Source organism: Pseudorca crassidens, chromosome 7, assembly GCF_039906515.1.
Source record: "Pseudorca crassidens isolate mPseCra1 chromosome 7, mPseCra1.hap1, whole genome shotgun sequence".
Taxonomy (NCBI): domain Eukaryota; kingdom Metazoa; phylum Chordata; class Mammalia; order Artiodactyla; family Delphinidae; genus Pseudorca; species Pseudorca crassidens.
The window spans coordinates 108126302-108152165 of NC_090302.1; the positions used below are offsets into that span (position 1 = coordinate 108126302).

At 44.5% G+C, this 25864-nt stretch overlaps 1 protein-coding gene and 1 long non-coding RNA gene across 3 annotated transcripts in view; one reads left to right on the forward strand and one right to left on the reverse strand.

Annotated features, from left to right (window-relative positions):
• LOC137228196 (uncharacterized) overlaps positions 1 to 3946 on the reverse strand; it is a 95045-nt gene extending 91099 nt beyond the window's left edge. The window contains exons 1-2 of the long non-coding RNA XR_010945192.1: positions 3771 to 3946; positions 1615 to 1756 (exon numbers count right to left, since the gene is read on the reverse strand). This is a non-coding gene — a long non-coding RNA (uncharacterized lncRNA). The remainder of the gene's footprint in view (positions 1 to 1614; positions 1757 to 3770) is intronic.
• A 119-nt stretch (positions 3947 to 4065) lies between these two features.
• LOC137228197 (L-threonine 3-dehydrogenase, mitochondrial) lies at positions 4066 to 24715 on the forward strand. Of its 2 annotated transcripts, none has more exons than XM_067745323.1 (9): positions 4066 to 4180; positions 12937 to 13134; positions 14700 to 14742; positions 15395 to 15465; positions 17020 to 17169; positions 17265 to 17437; positions 18418 to 18508; positions 20904 to 21173; positions 21744 to 24715. In XM_067745323.1, exons 2-9 carry the CDS (start codon positions 12951 to 12953, stop codon positions 21881 to 21883), a joined length of 1122 nt encoding a protein of 373 aa, XP_067601424.1. In that variant the 5' UTR covers positions 4066 to 4180; positions 12937 to 12950; the 3' UTR covers positions 21884 to 24715. The 2 variants fall into 2 exon arrangements, with proteins under 2 accessions (XP_067601424.1, XP_067601425.1); XM_067745324.1 differs by lacking the exon at positions 4066 to 4180 and adding an exon at positions 12165 to 12193.
• Positions 24716 to 25864: the final 1149 nt, after the last annotated feature.

A 25864-nucleotide genomic window follows, 5' to 3' on the forward strand; every position in this document is an offset into this window, starting at 1 on the left:
TGCGTTATCCTGATGGAAGAGTATGCGTTTTCTGTTGACTAATTCCGGATACTCTTCGTTGAGTGCTTTCAGTTGGTCTAACTGGGAGCAGTACTTGCTGGAATCGTTTGGTTTTCTGGAAGGAGCTTATAATAGAGGACTCCCTTCCAATCCTACCATATACACAATGTCACCTTCTTTGGATGAAGACCAGCCTTTGGTGTGGTTGGTGGTGGTTCATTTCCCTTGCCCCATGATCTCTTCCGTTCCACATTATTGTACAGTATCCACTTTTCATTGCCCGTCACAATTTGTTTTAAAAACGGAATGTTTTCGTTATGTTTAAGTAAAGAATCGCATGCGGAAATACGGTCAAGGTTTTCTTTGCTTAACTTATGTGGAGCCCAAACATCAAAGCAATTAACATAACCAAGCAGGTGCAAATGATTTTCAGTGCTTGATTTGGATATTTTGAGTATGTCAGCTATCTCCCAGGTGGTATAACGTTGATTGTTCTCAACTGTTCTCAATTAATGTCTCAATTTGATCGCTATCAACTTTAACTAGCTGACCGTCTTGGAGCACCATCCAGCGAGAAATCTCCAGCATGAAACTTTGCAAACCACTTTTGACATGTTCGACCAGTCACAGCACCTTCTCTATACACTGCACAAATCTTTTTTTGCATTTCAGTTGTGTTTCTTACCTTTCTTGAAATAATAAAGCATAATATGCCGAAAATGTTGCTTTTTTTCTTCCATCTTCAATATTAAAATGGCTACACAAAAATTCACCAATTTTGATAATTTTTTAAATGCACGCTGATATGACAGCTGTCACAATACAATCTAACATAATTGTTTCAAATGACATTAAAGACAATTAAGCGCTACTAGAGCCACCTTACAGAAAAAACTGAATGAACATTTTGGCCAACCCAATAAGTACTCGTAAGCTTTATTTTTTATTTAATTTTTTAAAAGTTTCTTTTGAGGTGGACCATTTTTAAAGCCTTTATTTGTTACAATATTACCTGTTTTTTTTTTTTACGTTTTGGTTTTTTGGCTGTGAGGCATGTAGGATCTTAGCTCGCCGACGAGGGATCAAACCCACACCCCTTGCATTGGAAGGGGAAGCCTTAAGCACTGGACCACCAGGGTAGTCCTGGTACTTGTAAGTTTTATATGTACATAAACCTGTCTGGGATATTAGTTGGAAACTGGCCATCTGTTGTTCCTTTTTCTTTTGTTTTCGAAGCTTTGTTTCCCATTCCAAGGTTGGTTTGTTGAGATAACTTTTACTTCAACAAACTCTTTTGTTTTTTTTTTTAACAAGCTCTATTAAAGTAGCCAATTCAAGGAAAAATGATAGGCCAGTCTTCTATTAATTACCCAGGCCAACCCTACTCAGTGTCTTTCAAATGAGCAAAGTCCTCCCAGTCTTTCAACTGAGGATAAACCATTCAGTGTCTAAACTGAGCAAAATTTTCCCAGTGTCTTTCACTGAGGATAACACAGGTACCTCTTGAAACTAAGTTTCAAAGATAACCTACTCCTCCAGAGAGTTTAAACACCACTGAATAAAACCTAGGACATCAGCCAATAATGGGATGTCCAAGAACCAGGAAAGACTCACCCAAATTCGTCTGGACTCTCTGACGAGGTGGAGGTGCATGGACCAAAGAGGCCTCTGCTGGTACCAAGCTCCAGATACTCGTAGAGCTCAGGTGAAGAAGACAAGTCTGCTCTGGGCCCTTCGTGGTCACCAAAACCGTCAACTGAAAAAAAAAAAAAAAAAAAGCACAACCTAAAAGTTGAGAATTATGTTTTATTTAGCAGATTTTCTGAGGACTTAAACCCAGAAGATAGCCTCTCAGACTGCGCTGAGGGATTGCTCCAAAGAAGTCAGGGAGGAACCAGGATATACAGGGGTTTTTGCAACAAAAACCAGGTAGTGGGAACATCAAAAGATTATGTTAAAGAAAACCAGACATCTCACATTAATGAATTTAGCAGTTTTCTAGGTATGGGAAGATGCAAGGGTCTGGGTTAACTGAAATCATTCCTTTGAAACGCACCTTAACTATCTAAGCCCAGTATCCTGATTTTCTCCATCCCATATGCCTTCAGGGTACACAGTCGCGGGGAGCGGCAGCAATGGCTGCTGGCTTGATGTCTGCAACATCCTTTGTTTACTGATATGGCAGGTGCCATTTTTCATCCACACCAGAAACCACGTCACCTTTCAGTCCCTTGGTAATCACGCCTTGTTCTTGCCCTGTCCTCAGGAGCAAAGGTTGAAGCCACGCTTCCTCCCCTTCCCCGCCACAAACAAGAAGCACCCTCAGTGGGTTGCTCCACCCTGAAACATCCCTGTCTGCAACCCACTCAAAGCAAGTTCAGTGTCATCTCTGACCTCACCACAATCTTTGAGGAAAACAAAAAATAACTCCTAATGATATGATGTGGTGTATTAGAAAGGGCAGTGACCCAGTGGCTGGGGCAGCATTCTGGTCCCCCTGGCCTCTGGGGAAATCTCTTCACCTGTCTAGGTGGGGCTCTACCTCTTCCTCTGTCAAGTGGGCACAGTGGCCTTGATAATCTCCTAGGTCTCTTGAGAGGCTAAAAGTCTAATTAAAATTGGAAAATTCAAGTGCACTAGAGAGAGACCCATAATGAAGGTCATGTCATATGAGAAAAAGTTGAAGAAATGGGGCCTTCGGGCTTCCCTGGTGGCCCAGTGGTTGAGAGTCCGCCTGCCGATGCAGGGCACACGGGTTCGTGCCCCGGTCCGGGAGGATCCCACATGCCGCGGAGCGGCTGGGCCCGTGAGCCATGGCCGCTGAGCCTGCGCGTCCGGAGCCTGTGCTCCGCAGCGGGAGAGGCCACGGCAGTGAGAGGCCCGCGTACCGCAAAAAAAAAAAAAAAAAGAAAAGAAAAGAAATGGGGCCTTCTAAAAGTCTGTAAAACAGAAAGACATATTTCATAAAATCATGGATTCTTAATGTTGAAGGAGGCCTTAGAGCTGTTTTTCCAAACCCTAACGTGCACACGAACCACTTGGAGAGCCCCTTGAAATGCAGACGGTGATTTAGTAGGTCTGGGAGGGGGTTGTTTTCTCCAGGAACCACACTTGGAGGACCAAGCCTCTACGGTATATCCGTGGTTCTCACCATGACAGCTCATGGGGATCACTTGGTTCTTACCTTGATAGCACATGGGGATCACTCGAGAAGCTTAAAAAAAAAACTTATGCCTGGGCTTCCTGCCGTCCCTCCTTCCCCCGCCGACGAGATTCTGATTTGTTTGGGAGGTTCCAGAACTCCCCGGTGATTCTAATCTGCAGCCACGTCTGAGAAGCCACTCCCCTAGATCAGCGCTTCTCAACTTTAGCACAGATCATCATCACATGGAGGGCTTGTTAAAGCACAGCTCACAGGGCCCCAACGCAGAGATTCTGACTCAGCAGGTCTGCGGTGCAGCCTCAAATCTGCATTTCCAACAAGCTCCTAGGTGATGCTGACTCTGCTGGTCCGGTGGCCTTGGAGGTCATCTAATTTCACAGCGATATTTCCCATGTGGGAAACCAAGATGAAATGACCCTCTCAAGGTCTCTTTGTACCGTATCTCCTGACCCCGGTCCGGAGCTATTTCCCCTGCCAATCCTTCCAGCTTTCCCTTCGCGTCCCGCATTCCTCCTCAAGTCCACGGCTGAGCCGCTAAACGCCAGCACGGACCGGTGCTCTGGGGCTCCGGGCCCCTTGTGTTGGGAGGCCCTTGAGCTGTCCCCACCTGGACAGTCCCACGCGAAGACCTGCGGGCTGGCTCTGCCGCTGCCGGGGACGCCGCACGCTGGGCTCGAACGCGTCCCTAGCCTTCTGCGAGCTCTCCCGAAATGGGTCGGAGGCGGAGCCCGCGTGAGGGGCGTGAGACGCCAGGAACACTACTGGGACCCTCGGGGAGGGTTACCATGGCAACCGACGCCCTCCCACTTGGTGATCCGACGCCCAAGCCAGGGCGGCCCGGACCGAAGAAGGGGATTGGTGCGCCAGGGGGCGGGATTGTGGGCAGAGACTATAAAGGCGCCGCGCGCGCTGAGCTCTAGTTTCTGTTCCGCGCTCCCGGACTTCTGGCCACGTGCAGCTGCAGCTCCAGCTCCGGCGCCGCAACAGCGCGGCATCTCTGGGCGGCTGCGTCGGAAGGTCAGTGCGGAGGCGGCCGGATGCTTCCCCGGCGGCTGACCCCGGGGGCTGAGCCTCTTCAGAACCGAGGCTGACTGTGCAGGTCCTCTTGACCACATGGCCCCCGCTGGCCCGATCGGTGTGACGCGGCGCAGGACTGGAGACCCAGCGATCCCGAGCGCGAGCGGGGGTCCCCAGCAGTCGCCGCGGAGCTGGGAGGCCGGGGGAGGGCCGGGGCACTGCTGGGGTCGCCAGGTGCGGCCCGGCCCTTCCTACTTTTCTGAAGGGCACACCCTGCCAGAGAATAGGGGCGGGAGCGGCTGTTCTCATAAAACCGGTTTATCCAGCCATGCAGGGAGGCGGAAGCCGGAGACCCGCGTGCGGCCCAAGTCCCCGCGTCTTCTTGGGTTCCCTTTCCCGGGCCGGCGCGCGTAATAGGGAGTATGGGGGCGCCCGCTCCGCGAAGCCAGATCTCCCTCTAAAACCCTCTATGTAGCTCACACTGAGAGCTCCGGGATTTATTCCTCCGACCCTTTCTGGCTTTCGGATCAACCCCACCTTAAGTCTAGACTTTACCAGCTGGTTGATGGAGTCTCTACACTGACTGAGCAGTTTGCTAAGTGCTTTTCTAAATTGCTTTTATTAAATCCTCCCAGCAGTCTAATGTGGTGGTCCGATCATTTTCCCCTTTTCTAAGGATGGGGAGACTTGAGGTTTGGCGAGGTAGTGTACGCAGGCTCGCACGGCGGGCGAGGGAGGGCCGTGTCTGGCCTTGAACGCCCTCGGCTCGAGGGTGCTGTCCTCCTGGGGAGCGGTGAGGAGGAGTAACCGAGCTGTAGGGGAGGAGGGGCGGCGGGGAAGGTGCCCCCTGCGCCACCACGAGGATGTTTCCTCTGTCCTCTCTCTTAGGTACCTGATGTTATCTCTTCTCTTGAGGGAGAAGAGTGGGGGTGATGGAAGGAGGGTTTGAGACTCAACGGACCTGGTTTGCAACCCCTCCTTTTGGTAATTAGTATCTGCCCGACCTTGGGCGGGTCAAAATTCCTTCTGCAAAACGGAGAAAAGATCCCAGCTTCAGAGTTACTCTGAGGCTTAAATAAGAGTTCAGGAAAGCAGGTGCTTCGTCAGCGCTCAGTAGTTGAGGTGCCTGATTTTTCCTTGGGTCATTACTAGGAAGAGGACACGTTTGCTTTTATGATTTAATGAACTGGAGGATGTAAAGCGGAGACTGCCTTGCAAATGTGTCTTAGAAGCGTTATTAGTCCTTAGAAGCGTTATTAACAACTTCTCCGGGGCCAGGAAGTTGTCAACTGGGCAGTGACTGACCTTTGGTGAAAGCAGTTCCACTGGATGCAGAGTAAGAGGCCCCACTTGGAGAGGCAGGGAACTCTCTGGAGATCCTTGAGATGGGAAGGAAAGGTAAAGGCTGGAGGAGAATAATAGGTTTCAGCAGGTTTATAAGCACAGGGAAAAGAACCATTTAGGGGGTTCGGTGAGACAAGGGCTGGGGAGTTTGGACGGGACGGGGGTTTGATGGGTCTCTGGGGTGGCGTTGATCTCCACTGGGAGAATCTTCTAGCTCCTCAGTAGTATATGTATGCACTGACCATTTCTTGGGGCTGGATTTTTTAAAAAATTTAAGTTGTGGCTTCAATTACATCACAAAATTTACCATCTTAACCATTTTTAAGAGTACAGTTCAGTACCGTCAGGTATATTCACAGTGGATCTCTAGAACTTTTTTATCCTGCAAAACTGAAGCTATGCCTGTTAATTGAATACTCGTATCCCCTCCCCCTTGTTCCCACCCCTTGGCAACTACCTTTCTACTTCCTGTTTCTGTGATTTTTTGGATTACTTTAGATAACTGGTATAACTCATGTGAATGGAATCATACTGTATTTGGCCTTTTTAAATATAAATTTATTTATTTTTGGCTGCATTGGGTCTTTGTTGCTGCGTGCAGCTTTCGGCGAGCGGGGGCTACTCTCCGTTGCGGTGCGCGGGCTTCCCATTGCTGTGGCTTCTCTTGTCGCAGAGCACGGGCTCTAGGCACGTGGGCTCAGTAGTTGTGGAGCACGGGCTCTAGAGCGCAGGCTCAGTAGTTGTGGCGCACGGGCTTAGTTGCTCCGCAGCATGTGGGATCTTCCCGGACCAGGGGTCGAACGCACGTCCCCCGCACTGGCAGGTGGATTCTTAACCACGGTGCCACCAGGGAAGCCCACATTTGGCCTTTTGTGACCAGTTCATTTCACTCAGCATAATGTCCTCCAGGTTCATCCATGTTGCTGCATGTGACGGGATCTCCTATTTCAAGTCTGAGTAATATGCCATTGTCTGTATATACCACATTTTCTTTCTCCATTCCTCTGTTGGAGGCTGGATGCTTTTAGCTTCAGGCTAAATGTGCTGGAGACGTTAATACATCTTTATTTACTGTCTCCGTGGCTAAGGATGATTAGAGCTAGAAATCTGGGGAAAACACAAGACAGCAAGAATATTAAGGGAAGCTGATGGCGCATTCTCAGGGAAAGGGCCTATTTCGTTGGTTTTCAATATTTCAAATTGGAGTTTCTTTGAATATTTCTGAAATAGAAGTATCTGTCTTCAGAGCAATCGCAATTGAATTCAGGTTTTGTTCCCCAGGAAACAGAAGTCATGTTTTCTGACAACAGGGGACATTCTGTTTATTGTGATGTAGACAAACCCCTGTTATTTCTTGGTTTCTTCTTCCTGCCTACCTGTTTGACATGGTGGTTGAGTTCTGACATGCATCGGGCACTGCTAGGAACTGCTCAGTGGGACTCACAGCTCCATGGGAAAGGCAGCCATACTGGCTCCTGGCACCTAAAACCAACATGTCCAAAACCAAGCTCGTTTGTCTTCTTACCTGACCTGCTCCTCCAGAAAGCCCGTGCTTACAGCAGCACAACTTGGAAGGCTGTGTTATTCTCCTCCATTCCTTCACAAGGTGCCCCACATCCAAGCAGTCAAGGCCAGTTGGGCTCTGAGTCTGTATCTCTATCACCCCCACTGTCTTCCTGACACCACTGCTTTCTTAGAGTTCTGCTCTGGTAAGTGCAGAAAGGGTAAATGCCGGGAGATGGGAAGAGTCATGTAACGGAGGCTTGGGCCGGGGAGACGCTCCATTATTTAAGGAGGAATGTCTGTTGGCCAGTTTCTTTTTCATCCCTTGGAGTCAAAGTAAGCAAGGTGCTTAGGGGAGAAGGTCTATGGACTCTCATCTGATCTTCAGTCATCTTGGACGGTTCCCCTGTATAAGTTTAATAACTAGCTTGGCAAAGCAAGTTTTACTTTAGAACAGCTGTTCTCAAGTGTGATCTGGGGGAGCCCTGGGGTTCCTTGAGACCTCTGTAGGGTCCATGAGGTCAAGGCTATTTAAAAAAAAATACTAAGAGACTGCCTTTTTCATTCTTTCTCTCTCAGGTGTATGGTGGAGTTTTCTAGCGGCCAAATGGCTTGTGATGAGCTTTTCCTCTGATGGCTAATGAGATGTGTGCTTGTGTACTCTTGTGTTTCTAGAATCTTCTAAGGATAGTAGGCTTAGAGTATAAATATGTGCATTTTCAGAGATGAACTCTGTTTGTTCTTAGTACTTCTTTGCATTCTTACTAGCTACCTGCAGTTATAGCTGCTGTCATCTCTGGGGCCTGTTTTCTTTTAATAAGTCATTACTTTGAAATCCCTAAATTGAGTCTTGTGGGTATATGGAAAAAGAACAAAAAGTTTATAGTCTTGATTTTAAAACTTTTCTAAAATTTTAAATGGTATAAAAATTCTTTTGAACTTAATATTTTATTCTAACATAAAAGGATATTAATTTATATTTTTTTTATATTTAAGGATAGATCAATGGTTTAAAAAGGGGGATATTAGAACACTCGATTTTTTTCAACTCATAGCTGTACCATGTGTATAAATGCTGAAAAAAAAATGAAACAATGACATAACGGAGTTCTCTGACTCATGAAAAGAGGAATTTACTCCAAATAAATGTGCAGAACTAAATAATACATAAAAATATGAAGGCTTTCGTCAAGTTTTACGGATGTCAGAAATTTACCATATGTGTCTGATGCCACAGAACTTTTTTGAATAGTATTTTGGTCGCAATAGCATTATTCTTAGACCAACCATTCATCATCTGAAGAAAAATAAAACAAATGAATTAAATGTAGATATGATGAGCTCTTTAAAAACCAAAAATTATTTGGTACAGCTTTCCAAACTAGAAAAGAAAAAGCTATTAAGATAGGTTATCAAATTGCAGTGGCTGGAGAAACACACAATAAAACCTTGTTTGGATGAAAAAGCATTGAAAGAAATAATAGCACTGCCACTTTCTAATAATACAGTAACTTGTCAAATTAAAGATTTAGCTGCAAACATGAAGACTAGTTTGGTATCTTGACAGAGAAGGGTATTTTTTCCTTACAAATGGAAGAATTTGTAGTCATGGCTGCACTTACCATTTTGTTTGTATTTATCTGGTATCAGCGCCAAAGCAATTATCAAAGAATATCTTTTTGGTGAACGTTTGACAGAAAACACAAATAGTGCCAAAGTATTCAGTGTGGAATAACTTTTTTGAATTTCATGGTTTATTCCGGAACAACTGTGTTGAATTTGCACTGACGGTGCACAAGTCACACCTGCTGAAAGTACTGGTGCCTTTGCAGGAATCAAGGCAGTGGCACTAAGTGGTACTAGAAGTCATGGTATTCTTCACTGCCATGTACTTCCAGTGAAAAATAAAGTTAAAAAATGGAAAGCTTTACTTAAGAATGCCCTTTATGAAGCAGTAGAAATGACTGATTTTATTAAATCTTGACCCTAGAGACATCTTTTTAACGTGTCATGTGGTAAGTGGATGTACTTGTTCCATATTGAAATATGATGGTTGTCTTGAGAGAAAGCGTTTTGTGTGATTGAATTGTGAGCTGAACTGGTCCCTGTTTTTCATAGAGAACCATTTTTGCTTGAAAGAATGACTGACAAACGATGGTTATTCATACCTGGATAATCGGCACACATTTTCTTAAAAGAATGAACCAAGCAATCCTGCCAAGGTATTTGTTGCAAGTTAAGTTGTATCCACTACCGTGAATTTGACAGCTTCCCAATACTTAGGAATTTTCTGATGAGATCAGTGATAGCAACCAGTATGACTTTTGGGTATTGTACAGTGAAGTGTGTTAACAGTTGGAAGCTCTGCATAACTTACTGAACCAATATTTTCCAAAAAACAATGTATGAAATTACAAAACCATGCAGGAGTAAAAGATGTGTTCAAGGGATTTCCCTGGCGGACCAGTGGCTATGACTTTGCCTTCCAGTGAAGGGGGTGCAGGTTCAATCCCTGGTCCGGGAGCTAAGATTCCTGCATGTCTTGCAGCCAAATAACCAAAACATAAAACAGAAGCAATATTGTAACAAATTCAATAAAGACTTTAAAAATGGTCCACATCAAAAAAATCTTTAAAAAAAAAGATGTGTTCAAAGCATTAGATATGCCAGTGGGTTTTAATGTAGCAGGTACAAAAGTTTACTGATAATGGCTTCAGATTCTACGTTGCAACTAACCTTGAAGAAACTAGCATGTGTTGAGTTTTGGATATCCAAGATGAGTATCCAGAATTATCTGAAAAGGCTTTCAAAATACGGCTTCCTTTCCCCACTGCTTTGCTTTGAGTCTTGATTTTCTTCATTTACTTCAATCAAAGCAGCAGACAGATTGAGTTAGAAGCAGATGTGAGAATCCAGCTGTTTTCTATGAAGGAAAACATCAAAGAGACAAGTAAATGTAAAACAGTGCCACTCAGTAAATTTTTTGTTTTGGAAAATACAGTTATTTTCATAAAATATGTTTATTTTAACATGTTTATTGGTTTTAAATGAACTCATTCATAGGTTAAATGTTTCTCAGTTTTGTTGTCTACTACAGCAAACATTGTTAGATAGACCCCACTTAAACAAAAGCTCTCTGTAGTCCCCAATTTTTAAGAGTGTAAAAGAGTCCAGAGACCAGAAAATTTGAGAGCTGCTGCCTTAAAAGTATCAAATTGAGTTTGGCAGTGGCAAGATAATAATCTTGACTTGAAAAAACTACATGCGGTAGATGGTTGGAGGGTTTTTTGGGTTTGTTTTTAATGTACATGCATTGTTAATCAAAGCAATCCCATTATAGGGACAGTAGAGCTGCTTGACGGTTAAGAACTGGGTTCCCTGAGAGGGGTGGTGCTTGCCATGGTTAAATGCTGTAATTCAGAAAGACATTCACAGGCCTCTGGCCTGTCGTGAACATCAGATGTTAGCTAGTAATAGTAGTGGAATAAGAACCAACTCAAGCATGAATTGTCCACATTGTTAAACTAAAATACTTTATATTCAATTAAGAATTTGTGCCTCCTTCATGCTTTCCCCTTCTGGGGAAAGAGAAGATGAACTGAGTCGTACGTATTTCACATCCCTGTTTCATGTCTTCAGGGTTTACCTTTTCCCAGACTCCAGTGTCTTCAACCTTTAAAAGAAAAAAAAAGAAAAAAAAACCGAACTTCTTCACCTGTGGCCATCACTACTTTGCTTCTGGGAACTGAGAATTGTCTTTGAGTTTCAGATGTTCTGGTAAATCTGGCTGCTTCTTGGCTTCCTCGCCATCCTCTTGAACTTGCTGAAATAAGTGACTTTAAGAATCAAAGTTCTTACCTGGTCTCGGGTGTCAGCAGTGGCTGCAAAGATGGTTTGAAGGGATGATGGAAGAAAAGCTGGGGTCTCTCCTATGGCGACCTCCCTTCCAATCCGGAGATGTACCATCAGAAGGTTGTCTTCTGCTTGTTTGGAAAGTTAGCTGGGATGCAGGGCCTCAGGACCTTGGCGGGGCTGCGTCTCAGGCTGCGGATCTGGTGGGCCAAGCCCCTGACCCGACAGAAGCCATCGGGGCTCTGCCCCGCCTTATTTCGGTGTCCTAAAGAACAAGACCTCTGTGGCTCACAAAAGGGTGTTCAAGCATAGGGTTTCAGCAGATTGTATTGCCCTTTTGTTTGTATAATCTGGATTTTAGGGATTGCAGGAAAGCTTCTGATACCTCTGGCGGTTTTAACTTAGAATTACTGTTACCTATTCAAGGCACTGGGTTGAGGGGCTAAGTTCAGACCCTAAATGGGAAATGTCTCCAAGTGTGGTTTACTTTTTCTTGTTTTATGATGCAAAATAGAAGATGGTTGAGATCTGGCCACTTTTTTGTGAGGGGGTTGGGCACTGGGGCCGCTCTGAAGGCTCATCCACCAGTGCTGTTGGAAATCTGATGGCTGACAGACGTGGAGGCCACGGGCAGTGTGCAGAGTGCAAAGGCCTGAGCTCTGGGGGCAGGAAGGTCGCTGTTAGAACTGAGTAGCTCTGATCTGCTCTTGTGACATGCTTGCCTGGGTAAAGCTGACTAGGAAGGGGAGCTGGACTGCAATGAAATATACATGATCTGGGAACAGAGGAGAAAATGGCTTTTCTAAATGATCCTTCCTAAAGAGTTGGCAGTGAAACAGAAATTAGTCACAGCTTACTCAGTATTGCCGGGGGCCTTTTCACCTTAACTGTCTGCTTTTCTAGTCTGGTTCATCCTAACGATAACATCTGAGTTAGCACGAGAGTCACAGGGCTCTGTGTTATTTAATCGGGGACCTGTTCGCTCCTCGATGGTACGTGGACAGACGATTACAGCTGTGAAGATCTGAGGCCTTTGCGGGATCCATGATGTTCCTGTCGTGGACGGCTCTGTACGCAGTAACCTCCGCCGTGACTTTAGATCCCAGTTGGTGTCAGCCCTGTGCGGCTCCAGTCCTAAATCTCGGCCAGTCTTTGTTTGCCTGCACTTTGCACCAGTGACGTTTATCCCCTTTTCACAGGGCTGGGCTCACGGGGCGGGCTCTTGACTGGCTCCCTGTCTGCGCAGTCAGTAGTCTCTCTAGTTCGATTCACGAATCCAGAACGTGGCTTTGCTCGTGAGTCGGCGATCTTAGTGTTAGTTGTGGTTAAAGGGTTTGTGTTTTGAGGGGTCGGGAGGGTAAGCAGTGACATACTGAACTCTGCTTCTTTTGTTTGTTTTTTTAAATTTTATTGACATATAGTTGATTTACAGTGTTGTGTCAATTTCTGCTATACAGCAAAGTGACTCAGTTATACAGATATGTATATATTCTTTTTCATATTCTTTTCCATTATGATTGGTCACAGGATAGTGAATATAGTTCCCCGTGTTATACGGTAGGACCTTGTTGTTTATCCATTCTATATATAATAGTTGGCCTCTGCTAATCCCAAACTCCCATTCCTTCCCTCCCCCACCCAGCCTCCCGCCTTGGCAACTATCGATACAAGTCTGTTCTCTATATCTGTGAGTCTGTTTTGTTTCTTAGATATGTTGATTAGTATTGTATTTTAGATTCCACCTATAAATGATATGTGGTATTTGTCTTTGTCTAGGTTACTTCACTTAGTATGATAATCTCTAGGTCCATCCATGTTGCTGCAAATGGCATTATTTCATTCTTTTTGATGGTTGAGTAATATTCCAGTGTGTGTGTGTGTGTGTGTGTGTGTGTGTGTGTGTGTGTGTATGTACACACACACACCTTCTTTATCCATATTCATCTGTTGGTGGACTCTTAGGTTCCATGTCTTGCCTAGTATAAATAGCGCTGCAGTGAACATTGGGGGGGGGGGTGCTTGTATCTTTTCTCAGCTCTGCTCCTTTCGTGTTGCAGTGTCTGCAGAGATCATGCCGGTCGTTTGGATGCTGTGGCGGGTTGCCAGCCGGATGCTACAGAGACCGGCCTGTGGCTGCCAGGCTCCTGTCCTGCCCAGCCGGTTTCTGGGCACCTCCCCTCAGCAGATTCCAGCGGATGCCAACTACCACTCTACCTCGTTCTCTGAAGCAGACCAACCGCGCGTCTTAATTACAGGTTGGGTTTTTTTCTTTTTTCCACATTTGTGGCTTTGTTATTTTCTTTGTGTGCCGGTGTATTTATTATTGGAATGTCTAACATGCCGCCAGGTAACACTTATTAATCAGAAACTCCCTTTTCCACTCCTGGCTCCCTCCGAAATAGCACAAGTCCCCTGTCCTTATTTTGCCGCTGTTGCCAGGGCTTGGTTTCCCTGCCCAAATCTTTTATTGTCTGAAGGGAGGATCTGGGAACCTGAAGAGGCCCAAAAAGCTGCTGTGCGACTCAGTTCCCCTTTCCTGCGAGGAAGGGCCTGGGAGCCAAGGTGTGTGGGTAGAACGTGGCCTCTGGAATCAGGCGCGTCTTTCCTTGGCCAGCCTTCTCAGGCCAGGCAGTTCCTGCACATGTGTATGGAAGAGATAGCCAGGGCCTGCCCAGGGCCCGAGGAACGCCTCACCGTCACCTCGTGACACTTGCGGCTTACTGTCCACGGACTGGCCCGCTGACCCCTCTCCCCTCGTAGCCACCCAACACCTGGTTCTGTATCTGCTCGCTGCAGACTTGACCATCTGTCCGTAAGTCCTTGCAGCTGACTCAAGCCCCCCTCTGATTTGACTGACGTGTTTTATTGTCCTCTGTTTGCCAGAGTTTCATCCCTTGGCCTCACGTCCTTATCCTTCTTACATTCCTCAGTGTGTGTGTGTTTCTTTCACTGGCACCTCCTCTTCCTCTCCTGCTGTAACTGGGTTTCCAGTGAGGCCAGTTCCCTCTGCACTTCCCCCTGGCTCTCCCAGCTTCTTGTCTGTGTGTTTGATTCCCTCCTCCCTGCACCAACAAAGCATCTTCCAGGGCCCAGTGTTACCGTCAGTGGGCTGGTTTCAGTCCCATGTTAACACACGCTTACAGGAAATCCCACTGTCCATATCTTCCTGCCTCTTACTTTCTCCCAAATGGAATCTAGGGTTGTATTCCCCTGAATGTGTTCCCAGACCCCTAGCTCTCCCATTTCCATCAATGGCATTTGTAAGCGTCCAAATTAAGATGCTGTAATACTCATCTTTAACGTTCTGAGCAGCTCCTTGCCCATCCAGATATCTGCCCCGTTTTTCAGGTGACTTCTTGGTTTGTCCCTTCTTTCTTTCTCCCTTCCTGTTCCTCTCCAGGTCTAATGGAAGGAGGGTGCTCTGCATAATCTCAGCAGAGGTTGATATCAAACTATTATATCTAGCTTTGAGTGTTCTGGTACCCGTAGCAGATAATTTTCACAGCCCATCAAATAACAAAGGCGAAGCTCGTAGTGATTTCCTGACCAGGAGGTCAGGAAGGCCCTGCTCTTCTTACCTGTACCCTGGCTTCCCCTCAGCCCCTCTGTGCTGGAGAGCACTTTTGTCTCTGGAATTAATCTTACCTGTACCCGATCTCTGTCATAGCTCCGAGGAGGTAATTCCGTTCTATCAGACCAACCTGGGGCTTTATCTAGTTAGCTAAGAGTGCCAGTGGAGTTTTCTTCTATTATTACATACTGGGAATAATTGAATTGGTTAGATTTAGATTAAAGATTCACTTTTTTCTTCTTTATCCAGGGGGTCTTGGCCAGCTTGGAGTGGGGCTTGCTAGCTTTTTGAGGTAAGAGCTCGCAAAGTTTCCATTTAAATTCTGAGCTTTTCAGGGCTTGTCTTTGGCCCCATGTAACCATTGAATCTTTTCTCTCCCCTCTTGCTTCTCTCCCCTCTTGCGTACGTTAAGATATCGTATGTAGATGACCGTTTGGAATGCATTTCATTGTGCCTCTTCATATCACAGACAATGTTTCAGGTCCTCGACTCAGCAGCCCCCAAGCTGGTCCTTCGCCCTCTGCCTTTGCTAGGTTAGGCAAAGTAAGACCTGCCTCTCAGTAAATCACTTGGTTTTCAGATGTTTGGGGGCAGAGGGAAGTATTGTATGTGTAGAAACTAAAAGGAACAGTGTGGGATTTGGAGAGTGGGATAAAAGGATAAGAGGAGAGAAGAACGGGGAGGCAAAGGGAAAAACTCAGGGGCACTGGGAAGAAATTGGTGACAGATACCGGGATGATAATGGGCTGAGGTAGAAGCAGGAGGTGCAGCCCTGAGTGTGTCTGCAACTGCAGGGCTGTGAGTTGAGGACAAGAGGGAAGAAAGGTGTGAAGAGGAGGGATTTGGAGGCTGACGGGACATGACAGTTCCTGTTGGAAAGACTGTTTTCATAGGACCTGTTATGTCCTCCGTGTACCAACTCGTGTGTTTGATTTTCCCTTTAGGAAACGATTTGGGAAGGACAACGTGATTCTGTCTGACATTCGGAAGCCCCCTGAGCACGTCTTCCTTAGTGGTAAGAGGCTCACAGAGCAGGTAGAGAGGCAGCTCCCAGAATCGGTGTCACCGCTCATAACCAGGCTTGTGAATTAAAGAAAGAGGAGTATTTGAGGCACACCTGTGCCACTTAAAAATGTTTCATGGTTTTGTCCTCATTAGTTCTGTAAAAAGCCTACGGTACAGCTACTGCTTGTTCAAGGGATCCAAGGACAGGAGAGTTCTTCAGACCTTGACATGAAGTTGTGGGAATAGTATCTTTGGATATTATTTGGAGCAGTATCTGTGGGATAAAACTGATTCCTGTCTTTCAGAGTTTTAGTGAACTTAGCTCAGAGAGAAAGCAAACAAAAATCAAGTTCTGAAATGAGGGAAAGGAACTTTAAATTTTGGAGAAATTAATCCACATATTTCAACGTGAACTTGTTCTTAAACTACTGTGCACACACACAGACTCCAGACTCCTCTAGTCAGGTTGTCTACACCTTAAAGATGTTTTTATAATTCCAGTCCTTCCTGGTTCTGTGTCAGCCTTTTGCTGTTTACCATGGGGAAGAGCGGTAATTTGCTGAAAGTGGGGGAAATTGGCACAAAACATCGGCTCTGCCTCTAGCCTAACCAGGTGTGGTGAACTCTTACTTTATAGTTCTTTTATACCATGGTGGGTTTTTTGTTTTTGTAAACCCATTTCTCTATTCCTTTAAAATATGCAACTTTTTTTTTTTTTTTTGCTGCACCACGCGGCATGCGGATCCCCCCCAACCAGGGATTGAACCTGTGCCCCCTGCACTGGAAGCGCAGAGTCTTAACCACTGGACCACCAGGGAAGTCCTAAACTATGCAACTTTTTTTTTTTAAAAAAAGGGAACACTATTTATTTATTTATTTTTGCTGTGTTGGGTCTTCGTTTCTGTGCGAGGGCTTTCTCTAGTTGTGGCGAGCGGGGGCCACTCTTCATTGCGGTGCACAGGCCTCTCACTGTCGCGGCCTCTCGTTGGGGAGCACAGGCTCCAGACGCACAGGCTCAGTAGTTGTGGCTCACGGGCCTAGTTGCTCCGCGGCATGTGGGATCTTCCCAGACCAGGGCTCGAACCTGTGTCCCCTGCATTGGCAGGCAGATTCTCAACCACTGCGCCACCAGGGAAGCCCTATGCAACTTTTAAGCAGGGTGAAATCTCTGTGTGCCTATAGGTTTGGCAACTCAAGCCAGTTGCCTGGTCATTACTCCAGTTCTTAATTTTATTCTGTTTGATACTGGCAAGCTACTTAACCTCTCTATGCCTCAGTTTCCTCATCAACAAAATATCCGCCTCGAAGGCTGTGAGAGTTAAACATACAGAAAGCCCTTAGAACAGCACCCAGCAGGTGTGTGCCCTGTATAAGCATTAGCTGCTGTTAGCCGTGGGGTGGCTGGGGTTTGTTATTCTCCGTAAGGAAAGTGCTGGGGAGTGTCCAAGTTGTTGTTATCAAGTCGGTACCAGTGGAATTCAAAGTCAGCGGGGGAGGGGAAAAGATCTGTTGAGCTTTTCAAGCTCGGAACTCTTTTACTTCCTGGTTTCACTGCTCCTTGCAGGCCCGTTTATTTATTCCGACATCCTGGATTACAAGAATCTGCGGGAGATCGTGGTGAACAACCGTGTCACCTGGCTGTTTCATTACAGCGCTCTGCTCAGTGCAGTGGGAGAAGCAAACGTGTCCCTGGCCAGAGCTGTGAACATCACTGGTGAGTCTCTGGATCTTGCCCCAGATGACCCGTCTGCCAGATTTCCCAGTTCTTTGGGAAGAGGTTTCCCAGTTTATGACATCTGCTTGTTTCAGGACTGCACAATGTCCTGGACGTTGCCGAGGAGCACGGTCTGCGATTGTTTGTGCCAAGCACCATCGGGGCGTTTGGACCTACTTCTCCGCGGAACCCAACCCCCGATCTCTGTATCCAGAGACCCAGGACTATCTACGGGGTGTCCAAGGTCCACGCGGAGCTCATGGGCGAGGTAAGCATCACTTGGCAAGATGACGCAGTGTTTCCTTTTCTGTTTCTGCCTCAAACACCTGCTGGTTCATCCTTGGAGGGGACTCTCTCCCTCCCTTAATCTCTGCCCCCAGAAATGCTCGGGGACTGAGTGTGTTTGCCAAGTGGTCAGTACCGACAGCTCCAGAGGAATCCTCAGTCCTGTGCTAACACAACACTTCGTACACGCCCCTCGAACGGCACCCCGTCTTTGGTTTGCTGCCCATCTTATTTGTACTGCACTGTTCTTTCAGGTTCCCAATATTGGTAGTTATCAGAGGTAATTTTAAAATAACCCAGACATCTTTTTGGTTTTATTTTTTAATACGCTTTGTCTTTATAACTCTATAGCACATTTTAGCCGGTTTCTGATCCTTCGTCTAATATATCACAGTCACCATCTTTCCCTATACTCCTCCCCGCACTGCACCGCAGGACAGGCTTGTGGAGATTTGTTCAGGACTGTGTGCAGGGTCTCCCTTCCAAAGAAAGGCTGGAAATCCTTACTCTCGGCTGATCTGTTATTTACAGTGTCGCCTAGTGATGTTATCAGCAGAATGACGATTCTTTGAAGATAAAAACTTCAGGGTTATTTGTTAAAGAAAAATGAGTGACTGTTAGCAATTCTAGAGCCTTCATTTCCTTGAGGAGGATTTATTTTTATTTATTTTTTTCACTTAAAAAATATTTATTTGGCTGCGCGGGATCTTCGTTGCAACATCTTTTTTTTTTTTTTTTTTTTTTTGGTTGCAGCATGTGGGATCTAGTTCCCTGACCAGGGATTGAACCTGTGCCCCCTGCATTGGGAGCACAGAGTCTTGACCACTGGACCCCCAGGGAAGTTCTACGAGGATTTTAATATGACTGTATGGGATGAAGTTTCAGGAGAAGGCTGTTATTTCTTTGCATTGCTCTACCTGATTTAAAAGATTCTTTTTAAAGTAAGTTTTCTCTTTTTTGTAGTATTATTATTACCGGTATGGGTTAGATTTCCGATGCCTGAGATATCCTGGAATCATTTCTGCTGACTCCCAGCCTGGAGGAGGAACGACTGGTAAGTGTTATTTTCGATTTCTTTTTTCACATAAGATAAGCTTTCTAATGGCCGGGCAGAGTGGAGATGGATCTGTTGTCTTTTTAGTCGTATGCTGACCGGAGTTTTTGCATCCTTTCTGGGAAGTGCATCTGAGAAGCTCATTGAACCCTACTGACTTAAACTTAAACTCATGCCGATGCTGTAAGTCCAGTGGGATTGGCCACCCACAGTGCCGGAGTCAAACTGACATTCGAGTTTGTTACCCACAATGTAGGAAGACACCAAATGAGAAATCACCTCTTGGGAATTCCCCGGCGGTCCAGTGGTTAGGGCTCGGCGCTTTCGCTGCTGTGGGCCTGGGTTCAATCCCTGGTCGGGGAACTAAGATCCCACAAGCCACGTGGTGCGGCCAGAAAAGAAAAACCTCTTTCTTTGAATCTACCTTTGTTTCTTCGTACAGAGAGTTCTATTAAAATGGACTCTGCATCTTCAGAAAGAACATAAGCGTTGCTCCCGCCGCTCTTGTCATTGTGCCTATTGCTGTTTATCCGAATTGTCTTAGCGTTTATTTCAGAAAAGCTTGCCCCCAAATGAGAGTGGGTCACTGCTCATCTCTAGTGCCGTCGGTTACTTGTCTGTTTAGGAGCCTGTATTATTCATTGGTGACTGGAGCACCAGGCCTGCTTAACTTCATTTTTTTCTTTTTTCTTTTACCGAGGAATAGTGAATTTACGATATTGTATACGTTTCAGGTGTACAACATAGTGATTCACGGTTTTTAAAGGTTGTATTCCATTTATAGTTATAAAATATTGGCTAGATTCCCTTGTCTGTACAATGTATCCTTGTAGCTTATTTGGTTTCTTCATAGTAGTTTGTACCTCTTAATCCGCTACCCCTATCTTGCCCTTCCCCACTTCCCTCTCCCTACTGGTAACCACTAGTCTGTTCTCTATGTCTGGGAGTCTGTTTCTTTTCTGTTGTATTCACTAGTCTGTTTATTTTTTAGATCCCACATATAAGTGATATCATTTATTTGTTTTTCTCTGACTTATTTCACTAAGCAAAATACCTTCCAAGTTCATCCATGTTGTTGCATATGGCAAATTTTCATTCTTTTTTATGAGTGAGTAGTATTTCATTGTGTGTGTGTGTGTGTGTGTATATATATATATATATATACACGTTGTGTCACATCTTCTTTATCCATTCATCTGTCGATGGACACTTAGGTTGCTTCCATGTCTTGGCTATTGTAAATAGTGCCGCAAGGGACATTGGGCTGCGTGTATCTTTTCGAATTGGTGTTTTCATTTTCTTCGAATATGTACCCAGGTCATATGGTGGTTCTATTTTTAGTTTTTTTGAGGACCCTCCCTACCGTTTCCACACTGTTGTTGTTATCATTTTGGACTTGAGCATGTGTTATATTCAGTAACTCCCACATTAGAGATCCCTCCCATATGAGGGCTTCTGAGATACAGTGTAAAAGATACTTGACAAAATCCAAGGGGTTTTTTACTGTAGATTTGTAGTATTGTCTGAAGTCCGAGAGGGTCGTGCCTCCAGCTTCGTTCTTTTTCCTCGGGGTCGCTTTGGCAATTCTGAGTCTCTCGTGGCTCCATATAACTTTTAGGGTTATTTCTTCTAGTTCTGTGAAAAGTGTCATGGGTAATTTGATAGGAATTGCAGTAAGTCTGTAGAGAGCTTTGGGTGTATGTCCATTTTAACAATACTAATTCTTCCAGTCCAAGAGCATGGGATATCTTCCCATTTCTTTGAATATCTTCAATGAAAATTTGAGAGATTTTAAAATAGGTTTTGGTTACTTTAAAAAATTTTGCCTTAATGTGATGCATCTCCAAGTATGCACTAGGAACCCCTAGGAATCCTTGAGACCCTTTCAAGGGGTCCAGGAGGTCAAAACAATTTTCCTATCAGTACTAAGATGTTATTTGCCCTTTTCACTCTCCTTTACAAGGACACCGTGGAGTTTTTCAGAGGCTACATGTTGTGTGTAGCGCAGTGGACTGAACACAGAAGCAGAGATTCCCGCTGTCGCCCATTAAGACAGTAGAGAGGTTTTCAAAATGTAAAACACGCTGTTCTTCTCACTAAATTTTCTCTTGTTTGGAAAATGCGTTCTTTTTCACATAAAATATTATACATGTGAATGTGTGGGTTTATTATTGTCATTTTAAAATGCAGAAATTTTTTTTTAATTCTCAGTTGATTTGTGATATAGTAGCTGTTGCTACAGCTCACCTTCATGAAACCTCTTTGGGGATCCTCAGTGATTTTTAAGCACATAAAAGGGTCCTGAGACTAAGACGTCTGAGAACCACTGCCTTAATGCAAGAGGTTCACTCACCATTTTGTTATGAGAAGACCCACAGACCAGATTCTCTTTCAGACTACGCCGTCCAGATTTTCCATGACGCCGTCAAGAATGGCAGATTTGAGTGCAACCTGAAACCCAGCACGAGACTCCCGATGATGTATATTGATGACTGCCTCCGGGCCACCCTGGAGGTCATGGAGGCCCCAGCAGAGTCCCTCTCCATGAGGACTTACAATGTCAATGCCATGAGCTTCACCCCCGCGGAGCTGGCCCAGGAGATTCTCAAGCACGTTCCAGAATTCCAGATCACCTACAACGTGGATCCCGTCCGACAGGCCATAGGTTGGTACACCATTGCAGAACCCCTCAAAGCCAAAATTAAGCTTCAGGCTGCCCCACGAGTCCTTGAGAACATAAACGGAGGAAGATAAGGAGAGCTCAGCACCTTCCCAAGGGGCCCGACACCTTCTGGAGAAGGAGCTGCTGTGGCACCAGAGCCAGCAGATGCTGCGGTTTTGGGAAATGATGTCTAAAGGGGGTGAACTAGAACCGTCCAAATAAACAGCTTGTTCTCACTTCACCATTTGCCAGTTTAAACGTAAAACCAGCAGGTGTAGTAGGAGAGCAGCCCTGGGTTCTCAAAGGCTGTGACTGTGCCCCTGTGTGAGTGCCATCTGAGCACAGCAGCCCCACCTTACAGGTCTGCATGAGACTTTCCTCCGAGGTGACAGACTTCTAATCTAAGAAGGTGACTGTGTGTGTGCCCATAATAGCTGCTCTGCTCTGCTCAAGGGGGGATTTCAAATAGGACGTTTCTTTCGTGGATGATAATCCTTTATTTAAAATGTTCTAGACCTTTTTGCAAATCTAGAGCCTGAATAACTTAAGCTCCTCTTCCATATCTTGTCCTAGCCGATAGTTGGCCAATGAACTTTGATGATAGCAACGCCCGGAAGGACTGGGGGTGGAAGCACGATTTTGACCTCCCGGAGCTGGTGACGACGATGTTGAACTTCCACGGTTCCGAGAGCAGAGTTGCCCAGGCTAACTGAAGGGGCCGGAGGAAGAGCTCGTGAGTCCCGGGAGGCTGTCCAGGGAAAGTCAAAATAACCCCGAGATTCCAGACCCCGAGGAATCTAGATGATGTGGAGTTGAAGGACTAACTGGACTGTTTTCGCAGCTCATATGGAACTGCCAGATGGAGAATTGACTTGGCTTTAGCGTTTTCCCAATGCTGTAGGATTGGTGGCAGGACCTCTGGAGCCTTTGCTGTCTGCCTAAGCTTGTCCAAACACACAAATCACAGAATGAACACTTAAGTCATAATAGTTTTCCATTTCCTTAGTTAAGATGAAGGAACCATTTCCGAGAAGGTTCAAGTATGTGATGTTTGTATTAAATTAAACTTAAATATCGCTCCTAAGACTCCATTATTCTCTTGACTAAGACCGAAGATTACATTTTAAAGACTATCAAAGATAATCTCCCATTTTAAAAGAATTCTTTGCTATCCCATCAGAACATAAAAAATGCCTGATGTATTAATCCCATGTTCACAACGTTCAAGAGATTGATTGATTGATTGATTGATTGATTTTTGGCTGTGTTGGGTCTTCGTCGCCGCGTGCAGGCTTTCTCCAGTTGCGGTAAGCGGGGGCTACTCTTCGTTGCGGTGCACAGCCTTCTCCTTGCGGTGGCTTCTCTTGTTGCACAGCACAGGCTCTAGGTGCACGGGCTCAGTAGTTGTGGCTCGCGGGCTCTAGAGCGCAGGCTCAGTAGTTGTGGCACACGGGCTTAGTTGCTCCGCGGCGTGTGGGATCTTCCGGACCAGGGCTCAAACCCGTGTCCCCTGCACTGGCAGGCAGATTCTTAACTACTGCACCACCAGGGAAGTCCCTGTTCAAGAGATTTTTAATGTGTCAAAAATGATCACTTCTAATTTATTTGTCTGTAAGAAGATATACTGGTAGGAAACTAAGAATATCAAGAGATGATCTAGGGGACTTCCCTGGCGGTCCAGTGGTTAGGACTCCACGCTCCCAATGCAGGGGGCGCAGGTTCAATCCCTGGTCAGGAAACTAAGATCCCATATGCCACACAGCGTGGCCAAAAATAAATAAATAAAATTTTTAAAAAAGAAAAGAAAGAAAAGAGATGATCTAACTAGTAAAGGGGAGCACCTCTTACTTTAATTGCCTTCCTGTTGGTGAGCTGAGGGGTGCTGACCGGGACTGTGATCCCTTACCTGCCATGTCAGCCTCCGGAGGAGCTTGTCTAAATATACAGGTTTCTGGGCTGTACCCCTTCAGGTGGATTCAATTGATAGAGATGGGAATCTCGAAGGACCACTGGTTATTCTCTTCCAGCTTCGGCCCCCTAATTTAGACCAATCCCAAACACGATTTTCTAAAGAGAGCTTCCTTACTACAGCCTTTCTATACACTCTTAGGTGAGCCTTCAGAAAAGCTACGCTAACCCTCTGAAGCAGTTACTGTCTAAATATATAGACTTACTTTCTCCAGCTACCTCAGGATGTGCTGCCCCTGAAATCACTGGAAAGTGAAACTCCAGTCAGTCGATCACGGATCTCATGGACACAGCTGTCAAGGATTAAAAGGCATTTCTACTATCTGCTTAATGACAGTGTTATGTATTTGGAACTTGTAACTGCTCGGTAGAAGCGTGAATTGTTTTCTTTTGAGGCGTAATTGGATTTGAACTTCTAGATAATTATTTAATAGTTATGTTGATACAGTTTCCTTCCCTACTTAGTATAATTAAGCTTACATTTGTATGTTTGATTTGCTAAAACCAAACAGCTAGTGTTACGGTCTTTTTTTTTCTTTTTACAACTTTATTGAGATATGTTTCCCATACCATAAAATTCACTCATTTAAAGATTGCAGTTTGGTGATTTTGCAGTATATTCAGAATCGTGCAACCGTCACTATAATCTAATCTTAGGCCATTTCAGCATCTCACAAAAAATCCTTCCCCAGCTTACACCACTACTAATTTACTTTCTGTGTCTATGGATTTGTCTTTCTGGATATGTCACATAAGTGGAATCATACAATATGTGGTCTTTTGTGAATGGCTTCTTTAATTTAGCTTAATGTTTTCAAGGTTCGTCCATGTTGTAGCATGTGTCAATGCTTTATTTCATGGCTAAACAGTGTTCCGTTGTGTGAATGTATGACATTGTTTTGTCAGTTCATCAGCTGAGAAATGTTTAGGTTATTTGCACTTTTTTTAGTTTTTAGGAATAAATGCTGTTATGAATACTTGAGTAGATAATTTGGTTTTGAAGCTCATTAGAAACTATTTCTAATCGTTCAGTTTGAAAAACAGTTGTTCTCTTAATTTATTCTCAATTACCTTAAAGGAACAGAAATTAATTCCCTCCTTCCATGTGAAGGGAAGAAGCAACTGAATTGAATGACCCTTTGTCCCTTAGACCCTAGTCTTCCAGAGTTTCCACCAGGTTCCTCGCATGACCTTGTAATTGGGGCCCTCTGGAGGGATTTGTTCTAGAATGGCTTCCTTTAATCCTTCTAAATCTATAAATGCACCTCCGGAAGAACCTCAAAGAAGCATAAAAGAACAAATGAATCCTTCAAATTACATTGGTGATTCTTAGTCACTGACAGCTTTGCGCTTTAAGATTAAAATTAGAGTTGCCCTTTCTATCCAGATACTCAATATCAGGTGCATATCTTGGGATCCCAGGAGATGACTCAATACTTTACTATAAAAGCTTTCCTTTCTGTTGGGAGAAAGGGTTTTTTGTAGTTAATTTGAAAGTGATCTGAAAAGCTACTTAGAAGGGGAAAGTGTGGGTTGCATCGCAAAAATAGTTTTTTGATTTTTAAATAAAGAGGAATACAAAGCTTGACCTTGCTCTGATGTTTTTCATCCTGAAGATTTCTACAGGCTACCAGTGTGGTTACTAGATCTGCTGGTGTGTTTTCTATGTGGCATTGCCGTGACGCGCCTTTGTGTCACTCCACAAACAGCACAGCCCATGGCTGCCGTCAAGGTGTACTGTTTAAAATCGAGAAGCAGGCTCTGGGCAATGAATACGATTGCACCATTTAGGATACTTACTGTAGAAGGGGATGGGTGCTAATACTATTTTTTTTTTAACTCATATAGGCCAAATTGCCAATTTGTTATTGTATTTTATGGTAAGGGCATGAGTGTTTTCAAGAAGCATTTAAAATTTTTTTAACTTAAAAATGTTTCTATTAAGAATTTAAAAATTAAAAGATACATAATGAAAAAAGTTGTCTTCTCCCCTAAACCCAATCAATAACTGATGTTAACAGTATAGTGTGTGCCTATGTTTTTCCCCGTATGCTTATACAACATGGTATTAGATAGTCAATTTTTTTTTTTTTTTTACTATAAAAGTAGTGCTAAGACAACACTGCTGAAAATTTTGGAAGAGTCACTTGCAATTTTTGCTGCCTGACATACTAGCTGTTTTTTTAATATTCCCATCCAGTCTTCTCATATGTGTTACAAGTAACTTAAATGTAGTGTTGATATTTACCATTTCAAAATAGCTGTGTAATAATTCATTGAGTGGAATATCATAATTATGCAATCATTCCACTATTTAATTGCTTTATTTAGAAACCCAGAAGTATGCCTACTAAGTCAAAAGGTATAAACACTTTCCTTGCCTCTTAATTTTACAGTCAAATTCCTGTTGAGAGTGTTGAATTAATTGATGATGAAATTCTGCTCTACTGTCAGCAGCCCTTGGTACATATTTACCTAGTAAGATATGGTTCACATGTATTTAAAAGTTTGATTTTTTAAAAAAGTTTGGGAATATAAACTTTATCTTTTGCTGGATAACCTTAAGATTCTAATTGAAATGGATTTGAATTAATATAAGAAAGATACTAAATCTCAGACTAGTGGTAACTGCCTCTAACTTCAGTGCATTGGTTCCGTAAGCCCCCCATGAAGATAGTAATTCTGTTTTTTAATCACATTTTATTAAGATAAATTAGGGTACTTGC